The 15,123-nt window shown below is 31.3% G+C and overlaps 1 protein-coding gene and 1 pseudogene across 1 annotated transcript; both read left to right on the top strand.

Annotated features, from left to right (window-relative positions):
* Nucleotides 1-1,143: 1,143 nt before the first annotated feature.
* TBL39 (TRICHOME BIREFRINGENCE-LIKE 39) lies at nucleotides 1,144-7,122 on the top strand. The gene is made up of 5 exons (XM_016315413.3): nucleotides 1,144-1,920; nucleotides 2,187-2,358; nucleotides 5,387-5,562; nucleotides 5,656-5,814; nucleotides 6,536-7,122. The coding sequence occupies exons 1-5, from the start codon at nucleotides 1,631-1,633 to the stop codon at nucleotides 6,822-6,824; spliced, it is 1,086 nt and encodes a 361-aa protein (XP_016170899.1). The 5' UTR covers nucleotides 1,144-1,630; the 3' UTR covers nucleotides 6,825-7,122.
* Nucleotides 7,123-9,467: 2,345 nt separating this feature from the next.
* LOC148547262 (uncharacterized) lies at nucleotides 9,468-10,822 on the top strand (annotated as a pseudogene).
* The last annotated feature ends 4,301 nt before the right edge of the window (nucleotides 10,823-15,123 follow it).

The following is a 15,123-nucleotide window of genomic DNA, read 5'->3' as shown; positions in this document are numbered from 1 at the left end:
TCTCAGAACAATTATGGAATTTTTCACAAGCCAATTTCTATTCTGTCTTTCTTGGCTATTTATGGATCAGAGATTGTTGCCATTATTATTTTTGTGAAAAGAATATATATTTATTTATTTTATAGAAGGACGATGGATGATTCCGAAGAATTTTCTGAGCAATGAAAAGATTAGGATTGGATCCAACCCCACATGCAACTGTTTAGAAAGAATCCATATAAAGTTCCCACTGTTTCTGACTCCGGAACTAAATAAACATAAACAAACAACACACGTTTAAAAATGAGACATCTTGTTTTACATAGTGAATAAATACATTTGGATAGTTTCAATTAGAATTAAGATTCAATACCCTACTTCAATCTCAAAAATTATTTCAAAGAGTGAGGATTGAAGAATACCTTATATATATTTATAAAGAATTTAATTTTAATGTACTGACAATATAAAATTATTTTATACAGTCGTACAATTGTATTTATTTTTTTTGTATGATTATTCACGTAACAATATAAAAAATAGTTATTTTTACTAGTGTGACGTTACATAATTAGATACGCGTGTAAAACTATTTTACACTAACAATGCATTAAAATTAAATTTGTTTATAAATTATTTAAAAATTATATATACCTTTTCTCATGTCCATGAAGAATAATTTGAAATATAAATATTTATGAAGATAGTCTAACAATTTATGTGTTAAGCATTTTTTAACTCTTAAACTAAATTTTGAAATTGAGTTGAGTCATTTATTCAATCTCAATTCTAATAGTTCTAAAATTGTGAATTACAGTTCACATGAGTATGGATTTTAGCTGTTTAAGGATTTAACACATTGTTAACTAATAGATATAGACCCTTGTTGCTGTTTAGCATTGACTTTAAAATATATTTATATTGGGTAAAGTGGCTTTTGTCTATAACAGTTAGTCAGAAGTATGTAAATATGATAGAAGTTAAACTACTAAATAATAATATATTGTATGTGTATTTAATTAAATTGTAATCCACATATTTTAAAATATTTTGTTAAAAATTCAAGACCGATGAAAAAAACAAAAAGAACAAGACATAGTTGTACAATCAAAGAAAAAGAGAGATGAGAAATTTCTATATTATTGATTAAAAAAAATATATATTATAGTCCAACTACTAAACTATATCAAAAGAAATTTAGCCGATCCATTTTGGAGATTGTATTTGTCTAAATTAGGATCATATATTATAAAACAGAATAGAATAAAAAAAAAACACTCTTTTTAAATTTCAAATTACTAAAATTATAAATATTGAAATAGAACTTTAATTTTTATATTTTTTAAACCTCAGAACTTCGTCCAAATCTTTGTCAGAATATTTTTATCTAACTCCGAAATTACGATTAATTGTAGTCTTGCAGATTCACTATTTTTAACCTCCTTTTTAATATCCAGTATTTTATTTTGTTGGAGAAATTAACAAAAAAGAATTTGAATAAAAAATTTAGAAGGCTATTGAGAATTAAAGAATAAAAAAAAGTGTCCTGTTTTTCACATCTGTGTGTGCCTTTCCCTTACACATTATATAATCCCCTGTTTGAGAGACACTATTAGTATATTCATCACTCTTCCCCCTTCCACAGAAACCCATGTCACAGCAGGGCTTCTTCCTCTTACTACTCTCTCTGTTCATCGCTCTGTTTTGCAACCGCCACAAAGCAAGAGCAGAGGATGCTGGCAATGCAACCATTGTTTCAAAGAAGCTTGGTGGAAGGTGTAACTGGTTCCGTGGGAAATGGGTCTACGACGCTTCATATCCTCTCTACAATCCTTCCACGTGTCCCTTCATAGATCCTCAATTCAATTGCCAGAAGTATGGTCGACCTGATAAACAGTACCAGAGATATAGGTGGCAACCCTTCTCTTGTTCCTTACCCAGGTTCGTTTCTCATCTTAACCACTTTCTTAGTTATATGTTCTTTCTTAAAAAAAAAGTGAAATTCTGTATTTTCTAAAAATAGTATCATAATTTTAAATATTTTAGTTACAAAAATCAGACTTCTGTCTAGTCGTATGCTTTATCTTGTTGTGTTGAGCTCTTTTTTTAAAAAAATAAAATAAAATTTTAATACTAGTTTATGGACCATCTTTCTTCAAAAAAAAGTTTGAAGTTGAATGATAGATGATGTGTTTTTGTTTTTGCAGGTTTAATGCAATGGATTTTCTAACAAGATACAGAGGGAAGAAGATAATGTTTGTGGGTGATTCATTGAGCTTGAACCAGTTCAATTCCCTGGCATGTATGATTCACTCTTGGGTTCCAAACACAAGAACATCTTTCACAAAGAACAGTGCTCTCTCCACAATCACATTCCAGGTCACTCTCTATTTTCTTTTATTTTTATTTTTATTTTCTTCTGAATTTTAGACTTATAAGCATTTAATGGGTAGTGCTGGATATCATGATTGTTTTCATGCAAGTGCTGTCGTTTTCTCACTAATTTGCACATCAATGTTGAATGAACTCTTTTCAACACTTGAACTTGTTTTGCCGTATTTGAACTCCAATTTTTGTGTTGAGGAACAATAACTTGTTTTTCTTTGCATAAATTTGTATTTATTTTGTTTTATTGTTCAATGGATCTTCTTTTGGTGGTGTCGTGAAACACTGAAGTAAGGGCAATAAAGTTTGCTACGTGATTGGTGGGGGGATTTTCCTTTTGTAGGGGACACTTTTTTCTAATTGTTTAATTCAAGGCACAATTAATGTTGTTGTCTTCATTGTTGTAGTAGTAATCAATATTCTGTATAATCTTAGTTGTCTTAATTGTTATAATTAATAATTCTTTGAATGAACTGTTATTCTTTTACCAAATTCGAACGTGCACATAATTTTCTTTAGCTGTACATCAGATCCAAAGAAAGAGTAGCACTAGTAGCACCATAATTTGTTTGTCTTCAACATTTATAAGAAAGTAATGATGAAAAAAAAAACTTTTAGACGAATTTTAAATTTTTAATATATTATAAATTTAATTTTGTTAAAAATTATAAAACATTATATATATTCGTCCAATTATATTAGTTTTTTTAAGATAACTATTCATTCTGTCAATATAAAAAGTAATAATTATGTAATTAGATATTTGTATAAAATTTTTTATATCAAAAATAAATTAAAATTAAACTCATATATTAAATACATTAAAAAAATATTGTTTGATTCTTTTTTAAGTAATTTTTCTATGGTGAATGATTTTTACTTTTTACCAGCACTTTTTTTCAACCACAAATTATTTGTACATATGTGAAGTGTGATTTGCCATATGCTCATGTGATCATGTCCTTGACTCCTTGCGGTGAAAAAGAAAAAAAAAACATTACTGTCAATATATTTTTAAAAAAAATTATTTCTCTGTTTTCTTCTTTTTGTTGTTATTTAAATTTTTGCATGTAGGAGTACAGAAATTTTTGGGTAAATTGGGCCAATTGTCAAAAGCAAATGTCCCCACTTAGCAATGATAATAGATTTTCCTCCAATTGCTAAGAACCTGAATCACCTTAGTATTAGACATCAATGGAGAAATTACGAGTTAAAACTCATTTTGCCTCTGAAATTTTTGATCGACCTCAATTTCGACTTCTAAATTTATAATTATTTAATTAATACCTTTAAATATTGAATTGTATTTTATACTTGTCCCCGTAGCTATCTCTATTAATGGATATCTGATGTGACACGTTAAATTAGACATCTACGTAGCACTCAAGTTGTTAGAATGGATGTGTGATGAGTGAATAATGTGATAAAAGTTGAATGAACTTAATTTGTAACCCTTTTTTTCCAATATGTTCGAGACTTTACTGGAGAAATTGAGTTTATTCAACTTTTGTCACATCATTTACTCATCACATGTCTATTATGACAAGTTGGGTGCCACGTGAATACACATTTTATCAACTTAACGTGTTACATCAGATCTCCGTTAACAGAGATAGCTATAGGGACAAACTTGGAACACAATCTAATATTTAAAAGTGTTAATTGGATAATTATAAATTTAAGAGTCGAAATTAAAGCCGGTCAAAAATTTTAGAGCCAAAATGAGTTTCAACTCTTAAAATCATCATAGTGGTAACTAAATTTTGAGCAAAACCATTAAGCCATTAAGCATGAATGTTACTCAGCTAATACGTTCCTTCATTTCTACAATTATAATGATTGATAATTTGATAATAGTATATGCTATTTCCATAGTTCCAGAAAATTATTATTGATTACATGCTTTTATACTATGCTTGAGCATCATATAACCTTCAATCAAGTTATTTACATAAGATAAGATTACTACTATAATTACACATGATTGCACATGGGATCATCAAAAGTTAAAGTCGGTCATTTATTTTATACTTTATGGAGTATATACAGTTGTATAAAGCAATATATTACTATAAATTGTGAACTTGTAAGCTATAGCTGCATTCAATCCTCTTTAACTTTGTGGATTTAACTTCAGAAGATTAACCAACATTAATTAGTGAGTTAAGTCTTTAATCATTTTCTAAAATGGACCACTTGAAACTGGGGGCTTCATTTAGACGCAGTTCTCTGCTTGTACGTCTTTTTTTTTTTTTTTTAATTTTTTATATTTTTTAAGACAAATTTGGTAAACTACTAAAGTGTCAAAAATTGGGCCACTTGTTTGAGATAAGGAAAGGGTTTTTTATTTTTACTTTTTCGACGGTATCTTCTTTTTCTTTTTCTTATTTTTATTCTATGCTAGTTTTTCCCTTTTAAGGGCCCTATAGACAAGAAAAGACATCACCACAAGGGAAACTCAATTTAAGGTGTAAACTTGCTTTGACAGGACACTTTGCAAATAAATGAAGACTTTTCAAGAAAGATACTAAAAAAAAAATATGTTAGAAAAAGAATAAATTTGAAAGTATTTCTTAAAATATTTATGTTCTTAAGTAATCAAAATTTCATCTATTATAAGTAATTAAGAGTTAGTAAATGGTAGTTTGAATAATATATTGTATACATAAAGATATGGCTTCAAATTTTAAATGTCTTTTATAGAAAAAAAATTTTAATTTTTTTAATTTAAAGACACATAAATTTTTTATTAATTAAAAATATAAAAAATATTTTTAATTTTTTAAAGTGTAAGATATTTAAATTTTTTTATCTAAAATATATAAATACAAATCGATTTATTAGACAAACGTAAATGTCTTATATTTTAAAAAATAAAAAATATTTTTATATTTTTAATTAACTAAAAATTTATTTATTTTTGAAATAAAAAGTTAGAATCTGACTTACTCATCAATTTATATTGAGAAATGACGATTACATATTTTATACTCAGAAATGGTTTATTATTATTTTATTATAGGATTATGGGCTGCAATTGTTTCTGTACCGTACACCATACTTGGTAGACCTTGACCGGGAGAAGGTTGGGAGGGTTTTGAAGCTTGACTCGATAAAGAGTGGTGATGCTTGGAGAGGAATGGACGTCCTTGTTTTCAACACGTGGCACTGGTGGACCCACACTGGCAATGCACAGCCGTACGATTAATCAACCCTTAAACTTTGTTGTTGTTAGTAGTTAGTACTCTATTGGCCACAACAGCTACTAAATTTGTGTTATTTTGATTTCAGGTGGGATTATATTCAAGACCGTGGCAAGTTGTACAAAGACATGAACCGATTTATTGCATATTATAAGGGCCTAACAACTTGGGCCAGATGGGTTAACCTTAATGTTAACCCAGCCCAGACCAAGGTCTTCTTCTTGGGAATTTCCCCTGTCCATTACGAGTAAGTTATTTTATTCATTTATTGGAAAATCATTTTTTTATCAACAATATTTAGTAAACTACCGAAAATGGTATTTCAAAATTCATATTACTGAAAAAAATAATTTTAAAAAATACAAATGACAAATAAATTTATAAATATTGTGACAAAAAAATAAAAAAAATAATTTTTTATAAGTGATAAATATTTTTTGTGTTTAGCAAATAATTTATAAATATTATCCAAATTTTTATAGACATTTGAATAAATATTAGAAGGTGTATAAAAAAAGTTGAGTAAAATTCAATCTCTATATTTCCTTATTCATTTGAAAAAAAAAATCAGTCATTTATTAAGAAAATTAAAAAGATTACATAACATAAAATTACTAAAATTCCAATAATAGTTATAAAAAGTTACATCAAAATATAATTTTTTAATTATTTAAAAAAATATTTAATATCTTATTATTTTTATCACGTTTTTAAATTTTTCGAATTTGTTATTCTTCATATCTTTTAAGATTATTTTTGTCAAAAAACATAAACTTTTGTATATTATTTTAATAATTTACATATAAAAAATAGATTTACATTCAAATATTGAAAACGTACATAGCATACAGAATAATTTATGATATTTATTTTATCTTTATATCTCTACATTCTAAATATGCATGAGAGTAAAAAGAATGATGTGATATAGTGTGTTATTTGTAACTAAGAACACAAGATATATACAGGGGGAGAGATTGGAACCAGCCTGCAAAATCATGCATGAGCCAAACAGAACCATTCTTTGGGTTAAAGTACCCAGCAGGAACACCAATGGCTTGGGTTGTGGTCAACAAGGTTCTAAGTAGGATAAAAAAACCAGTGTTCTTTCTTGATGTAACTACTCTCTCACAGTACAGAAAAGATGCACACCCTGAGGGTTACAGTGGTGTTATGGGCACTGATTGCAGCCATTGGTGCCTCCCAGGGCTTCCTGATACTTGGAATGTGCTTCTTCATGCTGCTCTTTTTGCTTGACCACAATTTCATTCATTCAATCACTCATCACAAATATAGTCACTTTACAAGTTTGTTTTGTTAGTGTTAGGGGCCAAAAGGATAACCAAATTGGTTTCTAGTTTCTACTTTAGGAGATAATTTAGTTTTATTTTGCATTATTGTGGTTCTTGTAATTTGAAAAATAATAAGAGGGTTGGTTGGTTGGTTTGATATTATATGCTTCAAATTGTAAATGTCTGGGATTATTATTTTGGCAAGAATCTTGCCTTGATTTGTGCTAAGTATATATACCTCTCTTTTATTGTGTTATTGAAAAGCATTTGCAAATAACTATGAGGTAGAAAGACTTTAATAGTGAGAATTATGCTATGTAATTATGTATGTGTATTGATCTTGCAAATTATACTGAGAGGTAGAAAGACTTTAATAATTTTAATGTCTATACACACATAATATGATAACTTAATTGAATAATTAAGTCTAAGAAAACAGAAACAGTAAACCCAATAGAATTATTATATGTGATAGAATTAAACAGATCCCATCCATTTCCCAAAGATAGAATTAAAAAAGCCCAAAATTGTTTCAATGAGTCAAGATTCAAGAGGGCTGTAATTGGATCAAATTTATTATTTTCTTATTCCATTTCTGGAACCCAAAGAACTAAACAAGTTTAAATATGACCAGAACCAGAAAGAGTTGGCTGAATACAGAAATGCACAAAAAAATTTTTTTGTTTCTCCCAGGCTTACAGATAAAAAATTAATTAATTTAAGATTGGAGTTTTATTTAAGAGTTTGTACGGGTTGCTGCATGCACAAGTCGAAATTTGAACTTCCGACGTTTATTTAAGCAAACTAGTGAACTAACCACTAGACCAATGCATCACAATTAGTGCAGAAACTAATTTAATTATCAGTTTAAATATATCTAACTATAATTAATTAGTGTTGAGTTTAAAGAACTAAACTATAATTAAGATGATGACTAAACATTATTGGATTATTATCAAATTATTTGTGTGATTTGGTTTGTCTAGTGTGCACAAAATAAAATGAATTGAGACTGGCCAAGAAGCAATAACTCAAGCCATATAGAATTTAGCCCACAAATACGCACATTCTATAATCCAAAAAGGTATTTGTCATACTCATCACTTCACTCATTAGAAACAAAGACATATATCTAGTCTCAAGAATGAAAACAAAACCTGGCCCAAGATCATCACAAGCCCAATCGATGGATCAAACCCAAATCCATTCACTTCACTTAGTTTCTAACTAAGTAATTCAAATTTTATTTTATTCGAACACACTATACCACACCACCGAAATAAATCCTCTCTTCTCTCTCTTCTCTTTTCTTTCACATCACATCACTCTCTGAAACAAAAAGAAAGAAAAGAAAAGTTCTAAAGTTAGGGCAAATTGAAGAACAAAAAGTGGGTTTCCATTTTCAAACAAAGAAGAGAAGATAAAAGGGGTTAGAGCAAAAAAGGAAGATCTCATCAGAAAAGAAAATCACAAAAAGGAGATTTTTTCATTTATGCTTTATCAAGAAACATTGAAAAAATCAACTGTGTCACAAGCACCAAATGGAAAAATGAAGAAAGTAAACATGAAGGTGCTCTGCTGTTTATCAACGTTCAAAAATCAAACTTGAAGACAATGCAAAGATGCACGGCTCAGATTCAAGAAGCAAGATGAAAAAGGTTGAAAGAGAAGATTAAAGGTATGGTAGCATGTCACTGTTTCTGCCCTCTCTCTCTTCTGTCAAGCCGCTGCTGCATCTGATTTTGGGAGAAGAAAACCAACATGTACTGAAGCAAGGTTTTAAGCCCTGGAAGCTTCACTCATCTATAATAGGGGTGAACGGCCAAAGATTGGAGCAAGGAGTGAGAACACAAAGTTTGGGTTCCCATAACTTACTGAGCTGTTTATTCTTCTCCTTCATGGTTTTCATTGTGTATTTTTTTCTCAGTTTAGTCTGTCTAAGTTTCAATGGTATAAAAAAAGTTGGTGAGATTTGTAAGTAAAAGCCATTGAGTGGTAAAAGGCAGAGAGCTAAACTTGGAGAAAAAGCCATAGTTATCTCAGAAATTCTTTGTAAGTTTTTCTGTTTTGTGTCATGATCCTGAGGGATTCCCTTGCAAGTTGGGTTAGCACTTTACTGTTGAAAAACTAGGGTGAGTTCCTAGTCAAGTTCAGTTTAGGTTAGAAGTTGGACTTGTCCTAGATTGGATTGGATAGAATCCTAGGAAGAATTGGTGATTGTAACATGTTGAAAGATAGTGAAATTCCATCACTTTTGTGATGGAGACTGGATGTAGGCTATATTACACTGAGTAGCTGAACCGGGATACATCTGTGTGTCATTTCCCTTTCTCATCTCTGCTTCTGGTTCTGCATAATAGGAGACAAAACTAAATAATCTCCTGTTTATTCTATCCTTCTACACTTTTTTGCATCATACATTACTTGTATCTCTGTTTTGGCTCTTAACTCGTCAAGAGACAAATACGAAATATCTCCAGTCCTCTATTCAAGATAACTCAACAGAATCCAAGTTTGAAAGCAAATTAAAAGAGACTAAGATTCAACCCTCATTCTCTTAGTCACTGATATCCATCAATTGGTATCAGAGCTTGGAGGAAAGATCCTGATGGCGAACAACGTTGGTTATAACACAGTGGCTTATACCCTAACAAAAGAATAATCCAACAACAGACCTCCATTCTTCAATGGAAAAACTACAACTATTGGAAAGAAAGAATGAAGATCTTTGTTCAATCGGTGGATTGCAATCTATAGAAGATAATCATGAATGATACTCAAATTCCTACCAAAACTAGCGCTGATAGTGTTGTCACTCCCAAAACCAAAGCAAAATAGAATGAAGATGACAAGAAAAAGATGGAACTCAATGTCATGGTAGTCAACATGCTTAACTGTGTAATCAGTTTCGAGAAATATCGGAAGGTTTCAAGATGCAAAACAACAAAGAAAATCTAGGATAAGCTCCAAGTCACATATGAAGGCACCACACAAGTAAAATAAACCAGAATTGACATGCTGAGCCAAGAGTATGAAATATTCTCTATGAAGGAAGGAGAATTAATTGATGACATGTTCGAGAGATTCTCTATCATCATTAATAGCTTAAATGCTATGGGAATTATTCATTCCAAACAGGTGCTAGTAAGGAAGGTCTTGAGAAGCTTGACAAAAGATTGGAAAACTAAGGCTACTGTTATCTCTGAAAGTAGTAACCTAAGTCAAATGACCTATGATGATTTGAGAGAAAAGTTATTAGCATATGAAATCACTCACATAAAAAATGATACAAAAAAGAAAGGAGTGGCTCTTAAATCTTGTACTGAATCCTTAGATTATGAATCCAATGACTGTTTATCAGATGACGAGTTTGTGTTTTTTGCTAGAAAAATTAGAAAGATGATGAGACTCAAAGGAAAAAGCAGAGGAGGCAGCTCAAAGAAATCAAAAAAGGACTTAAACAAGGTCATTTACCACAATTGCAGAGAAGTTAGACACTACAAATATGAATTTCCGAAGTTGAAGAAAGAAGATAAGTCTCGGAAGGACAAGAAGAAAGGACTTATAGCTTCTTGAAAAGATTTGAAAAATGACACTGATAAGGATGATGAATCTGACCACAACTCACAAGCATGCTTGATGGTAGACCACAGCCACCCTAATGAGGTAATCTTTATTGAACCTTCTAATGAAGAACTTTATCTTATGATTGATGGCCTCACTAAGAAAATAAGAAATTTTCTGAATCAATGGCATGAACTTGAATCTGAAAATGACATCCTAAAGGCTGAAAATACTTTTTTCAAAAATAAATTAAGAGAAGTTGAAACCACTGTTGATCTTATTGAAGAAAACAAGCGACTTAAATCTGAAATCAAAAGTTTTGATGAAAACATTCCATTGTTGCCTATTGGAATTACATTGAAGAAAATAAACGGTTGCATAATGAAGTTAAGAGTTTAAAACAAGACTACTAATTTGCTCAAAGTTTTGAAAATTTAGACAAATTGTTAGCTAGTCTTTTTAAAAAGGCTGGATTAGGGTGTTGTGAAAAATTTGAATTTGTTTTCAAAAATTCTCAATTTGAAAATGTGGCATCAACTTTCAAAGATAGATTTCAAAACCCTAATCACCTTAAAAATTCAACAAGGAACAAATTTTGTCATATATGTAATCGGGATGGTCATTTTCCTATTTAATGTTTTATTATTGAAAGAAAAATTAGTGATAAAGTTTACAAAGTAATTGGTAAATACAATGCACTTGGGCAACTAAGAAGGTTTAACATTATAGGATCCAACATGATTTGGATACCTAAGGTTATTTAAAAGCTTTGTGCAGTTTTGCCTAGCATCCAAGAAGAAGAATGACATGTGGTACTTGGATAGTGGATGCTCTAGACACATGACTGAAAAGTCCACATTCTTCATCAAGCTTGATTCATACGATGGAGGCTTTGTGACTTTCGGTGACAATGGTAAAGGAAAAATAGTGGCCATAGGTAAGGTAGGTAAGAGTTTCTTTACTTTCATCAATGATGTATTTTTAGTAGATGGATTGAAACATAATCTTCTAAACATTAGCCAATTGTGTGATTTAGGTTATTTGGTTATTTTCAAAAAATTGAAATGCTTAGTTGTTTATGAAAAATCCGGTGAAACTTTGTTTGTAGCTAAAAGATGTAATAATGTGTATGGACTTATCTTGGAGGAACTAAAAGAATAAAATGTAGCTTATTTCACTTCTATTAAATCTGAAAAATGGTTATGGCATAAGAAATTGGGCATGCAAGCATGTTTTAAATTTCTAAGCTTGTGAATAGAAATTTAGTTAGAGGTCTTCCAAAAATAAAATTTGACAAAAAAATCATTTGTAATGCTTGTCATTGGGTAAACAAACTAAAAAATTTTTTAAGCCCAAGGATGATATCTCAACTAAAGGGCCATTGAAAATACTACATATTGATGTTTTTGGTCCCACTAAGACTCAAAGTCTAGGTGGTAAATATTATGGTTTAGTAGTGGTTGATGACTTTACTAGGTTTGGTGGGTTCTTTTCTTGACTCATAAAAATGATGCTTTTCTTGATTTTTTTTTCTCTATGCAAAAAGATTCAAAATGAAAAGGAATTGAAAATAGTTTTCATAAGAAGTAATCATGAAAAAGAGTTTGAAAATCAAGACTTTGAATCATTTTGTAATGAATTTGGTGTTTCACATAATTTTTCATATCCTAGAATACCTCAATAAAATGGAGTTATAGAAAGGAGAAATAGAAGCTTTCAAGAAATGGCTAGGACAATGCTTTTTGAAAATAAAATTCCAAAATTCTTTTGGACTGAGCTGTAAACACAGCTTGTTACATTTTGAACCGAACCATTATTTGAAAAGCTTTAAAGAAAATTTCATATGAGCTTTGGAAAGGAGTACCACTCAATTTTAAGTACTTTCATTTTTTAGATGCAAATAATTTGTGTTAAATACTAAATATAACTTTGAAAAATTTGATCTAAAATCTTATGAAGGTGTCTTTGTTGGTTACTCAACTACTAGTAAAATATATAGAGTTTACCTCAAGGAACATAGAATCATAGAAGAGTCCATTCATGTTACTTTTTGTGATTCTAACACAATTTTAAGTGTTATTGAGAAAAATGATGCATGAATTGAAACTGAATTGAGCTATGAAAGGATCCATGATCAAGACCAAGGTTGCGAGAACCGGACCGGTCAATAAACCGGTGAGGTCACTGGTTTAATGGTTTATTGGTTTGACCGGAGTTCAACCGGAGTTCAACCAGTTTAATCAAAAGTAAACAGCAATTGACACAGGCATGCAACATGTAAATACTAAATAGCATCTTGGATTGGAAGAGCCTCCAATATTTTCTGCTAAACCTGCAAACCCTGTCTTGAGCTTCTTTAATCTGTTTAAAAATACTTAAATATTGTTGTCTCCACATCAGAGTTGAAACTCAGAATACTAGTTGATGCCACCTTTAACAGTAAATTTATCAACATTGCTGAAAAGAAAAGAGAAGAGGAAACAGAACCAGGCAAGAGAGGCTTTGGAATTCTCTCATGAATTAAAAATTCTTTTTCTTCTTTCTGTTTTTTTTCCTTCTTACATACTGTGGCAATCACTAATTCACTATACATCAAATCAAAACTCTCATTCTCTTTGTATTTTAAAAACAATAAAAAATGAAGAAAAGAAAACAGTTAGTGCCTAAATGATTATTACTGACGATCTTTCACCTACATTAAATGTTTGCCAAAAACAATTAAAGAATCTTGAATAAAAAAATCGTCTTCTTCCATGTCCTGCCAAAAGAGTGAAGTTGATCATGAGTAAGAGTTTATTATATTGTTGTTAATTCATAAAAAAGTGTGACAAGTATTAATAAGTACTAACTAAAACATAGTACCTAATGATTGTGCGTGATTCTGAATGGTTGTACATGGCTAAGAGACTGGTAAGAAGGCTAAGTGTTTTTAAAATCAAATTATGCACAGTGCTGAAGTTGGTGTAACAAGATGATGATGTTGATGATGATGACGAGGATGTACTACTGTTCTGAACTTCTGATCATGTGATAGGCAAGGCATGACTGTAGACCAAGCAAGAATACAGATTATCAAATTGAAAAAGATAAAGTAAAGGTTAAAATTAGACAAAGAAGCTGAGACCAAAAGCTCAGGGTCCCTTTGTTTGCATAGAGCCCTGCAGATACTTTTTGTTTTTATGTTTTTCTGTATGTATCTATGTGCATGAGGTTGAAAAAAGAAACAAAAAACCAAAGCATTCAGCGGCATAAATTAGAAATCAAAATCAGAAAACCATGAACAAATAAATCAGAAAATCATGAATCCAGAAAATCAAAATCAAAATCAGAAAACCATGACCAAATAAATCAGAAAATCATGCACAGAAAATCAGAAGGCAGCAACCATGAATAAGTGAATAACAGAGTATTACTTACCGGCGGCGAGTAACGGCAACGAAAGAGGAGGCGAGTAACAGCGGCGACAAAAGAGGAGGCGAGCTCGGCGACGACCAACGAGGAGGCGAGCTCGGCGACAAAACAGGACGCGGTGGTCAACGCCGTCGCTGCTGTGGCTGTGGGATGCGGTGGCGATGGCAGTGGGCTGCTCGATTGGGGGTGGTGGCTATGCGACTGCGAAGAGGGGAGACCTAGTTGCTGTGGGTGCTGAACTACAAAGAGGGGAGAGCTAGTGGTGGCTTCTGGGTGATTTCTGAGATTAGGGTTTCGTTAGGCCTTAGGCGTTTAGCCTTTCTTTTCTTTTCTTTTTTTTAAGAGACAAAACAACGCCGTTTAGCATTTTTACTTTCAAACTAAAAACCGCTAACAAATCGAACGGTTCTTCCGGTTCATCGGTTAACCGTCGATTTGACCGGTTTTTCGCTAGGCAATTTCTAACCTTATCCGGACCGGCTAGGTGATCGGTTTCCGGTTATTCCGGTTGAACTGGATGGCCCGGTTTGGTTTTCAGAACCATGATCAAGACAAATCGGAACCTACTTTAGAAACAATTGTCCCTGTTTCTGCAGACTAAAATGCAGGAGACAATTCTGTTTTGTCTCCTACTGAAGCTGAGAAATCTGGAACTTTGAACAATGAAGAATCGAATCATACCCAACCTAAAATCACTTCACTAAGGCACAGAGAATAGAAGTTCTTGAAGAACTATCCACATGAATTCATTATCGGAGATCCATCTCATGGAGTTACCACTAGATCCTCAAGTAAGAAAAGATCTGAATTCAATAATCTTACTCTTATATCTCAAGTGAAATCCTAAAATGTGAAGGAAGCCCTTGATGATCCTTCTTGGATGAAGGCAATGGAAGAAGAACTAGTCCAATTTGAAAAGAATGAAGTTTAGACTTTGGTGCCTCATCCGAATGGTATTGGGTGAGGATGGTAGTGTAGTAAAAAACAAAGCTAGATTAGTTGCTCAAGGGTATGATCAAGAGGAGGGCATTGACTTTGATGAGTCATTTGATCCGGTTGCAAGAATGGAAGCAATAAGATTATTGCTTGCATATGCTGCCCACAAAGGGTTCAAGCTTTTCCAAATAGATGTTAAGTGTGTCTTTTTGAATGATTTTATTAATAGAGAAATATACATAACTCAACTCTCCGATTTTGAAAATAAAGACTTTTCAAACTATATTTTTAAACTCTTTAAAGCACTCTATGGTTTGAGACAAGCTCCAAGAGCTTGGTATGAAAGACTTAGT

The sequence above is a fragment of the Arachis ipaensis genome, chromosome B8 (genome assembly GCF_059453495.1).
Source record: "Arachis ipaensis isolate K30076 ecotype BB chromosome B8, ASM5945349v1, whole genome shotgun sequence".
Classification (NCBI taxonomy): Eukaryota; Viridiplantae; Streptophyta; class Magnoliopsida; order Fabales; family Fabaceae; genus Arachis; species Arachis ipaensis.
Note: the sequence above shows the minus strand (reverse complement) of the source record. Positions and strands in the feature narration are given on the sequence as shown.

Excerpts from the sequence above, each read along its gene's own strand:
- TBL39 (XM_016315413.3), top strand. The coding sequence starts at position 1,631 with ATGTCACAGCAGGGCTTCTTCCTCTTACTACTCTCTCTGTTCATCGCT. Across the intron at positions 1,921-2,186 it reads TTCTCTTGTTCCTTACCCAG|GTTTAATGCAATGGATTTTC; the intron begins GTTCGTTTCTCA and ends TTGTTTTTGCAG. Across the intron at positions 5,563-5,655 it reads CACACTGGCAATGCACAGCC|GTGGGATTATATTCAAGACC; the intron begins GTACGATTAATC and ends TTTTGATTTCAG.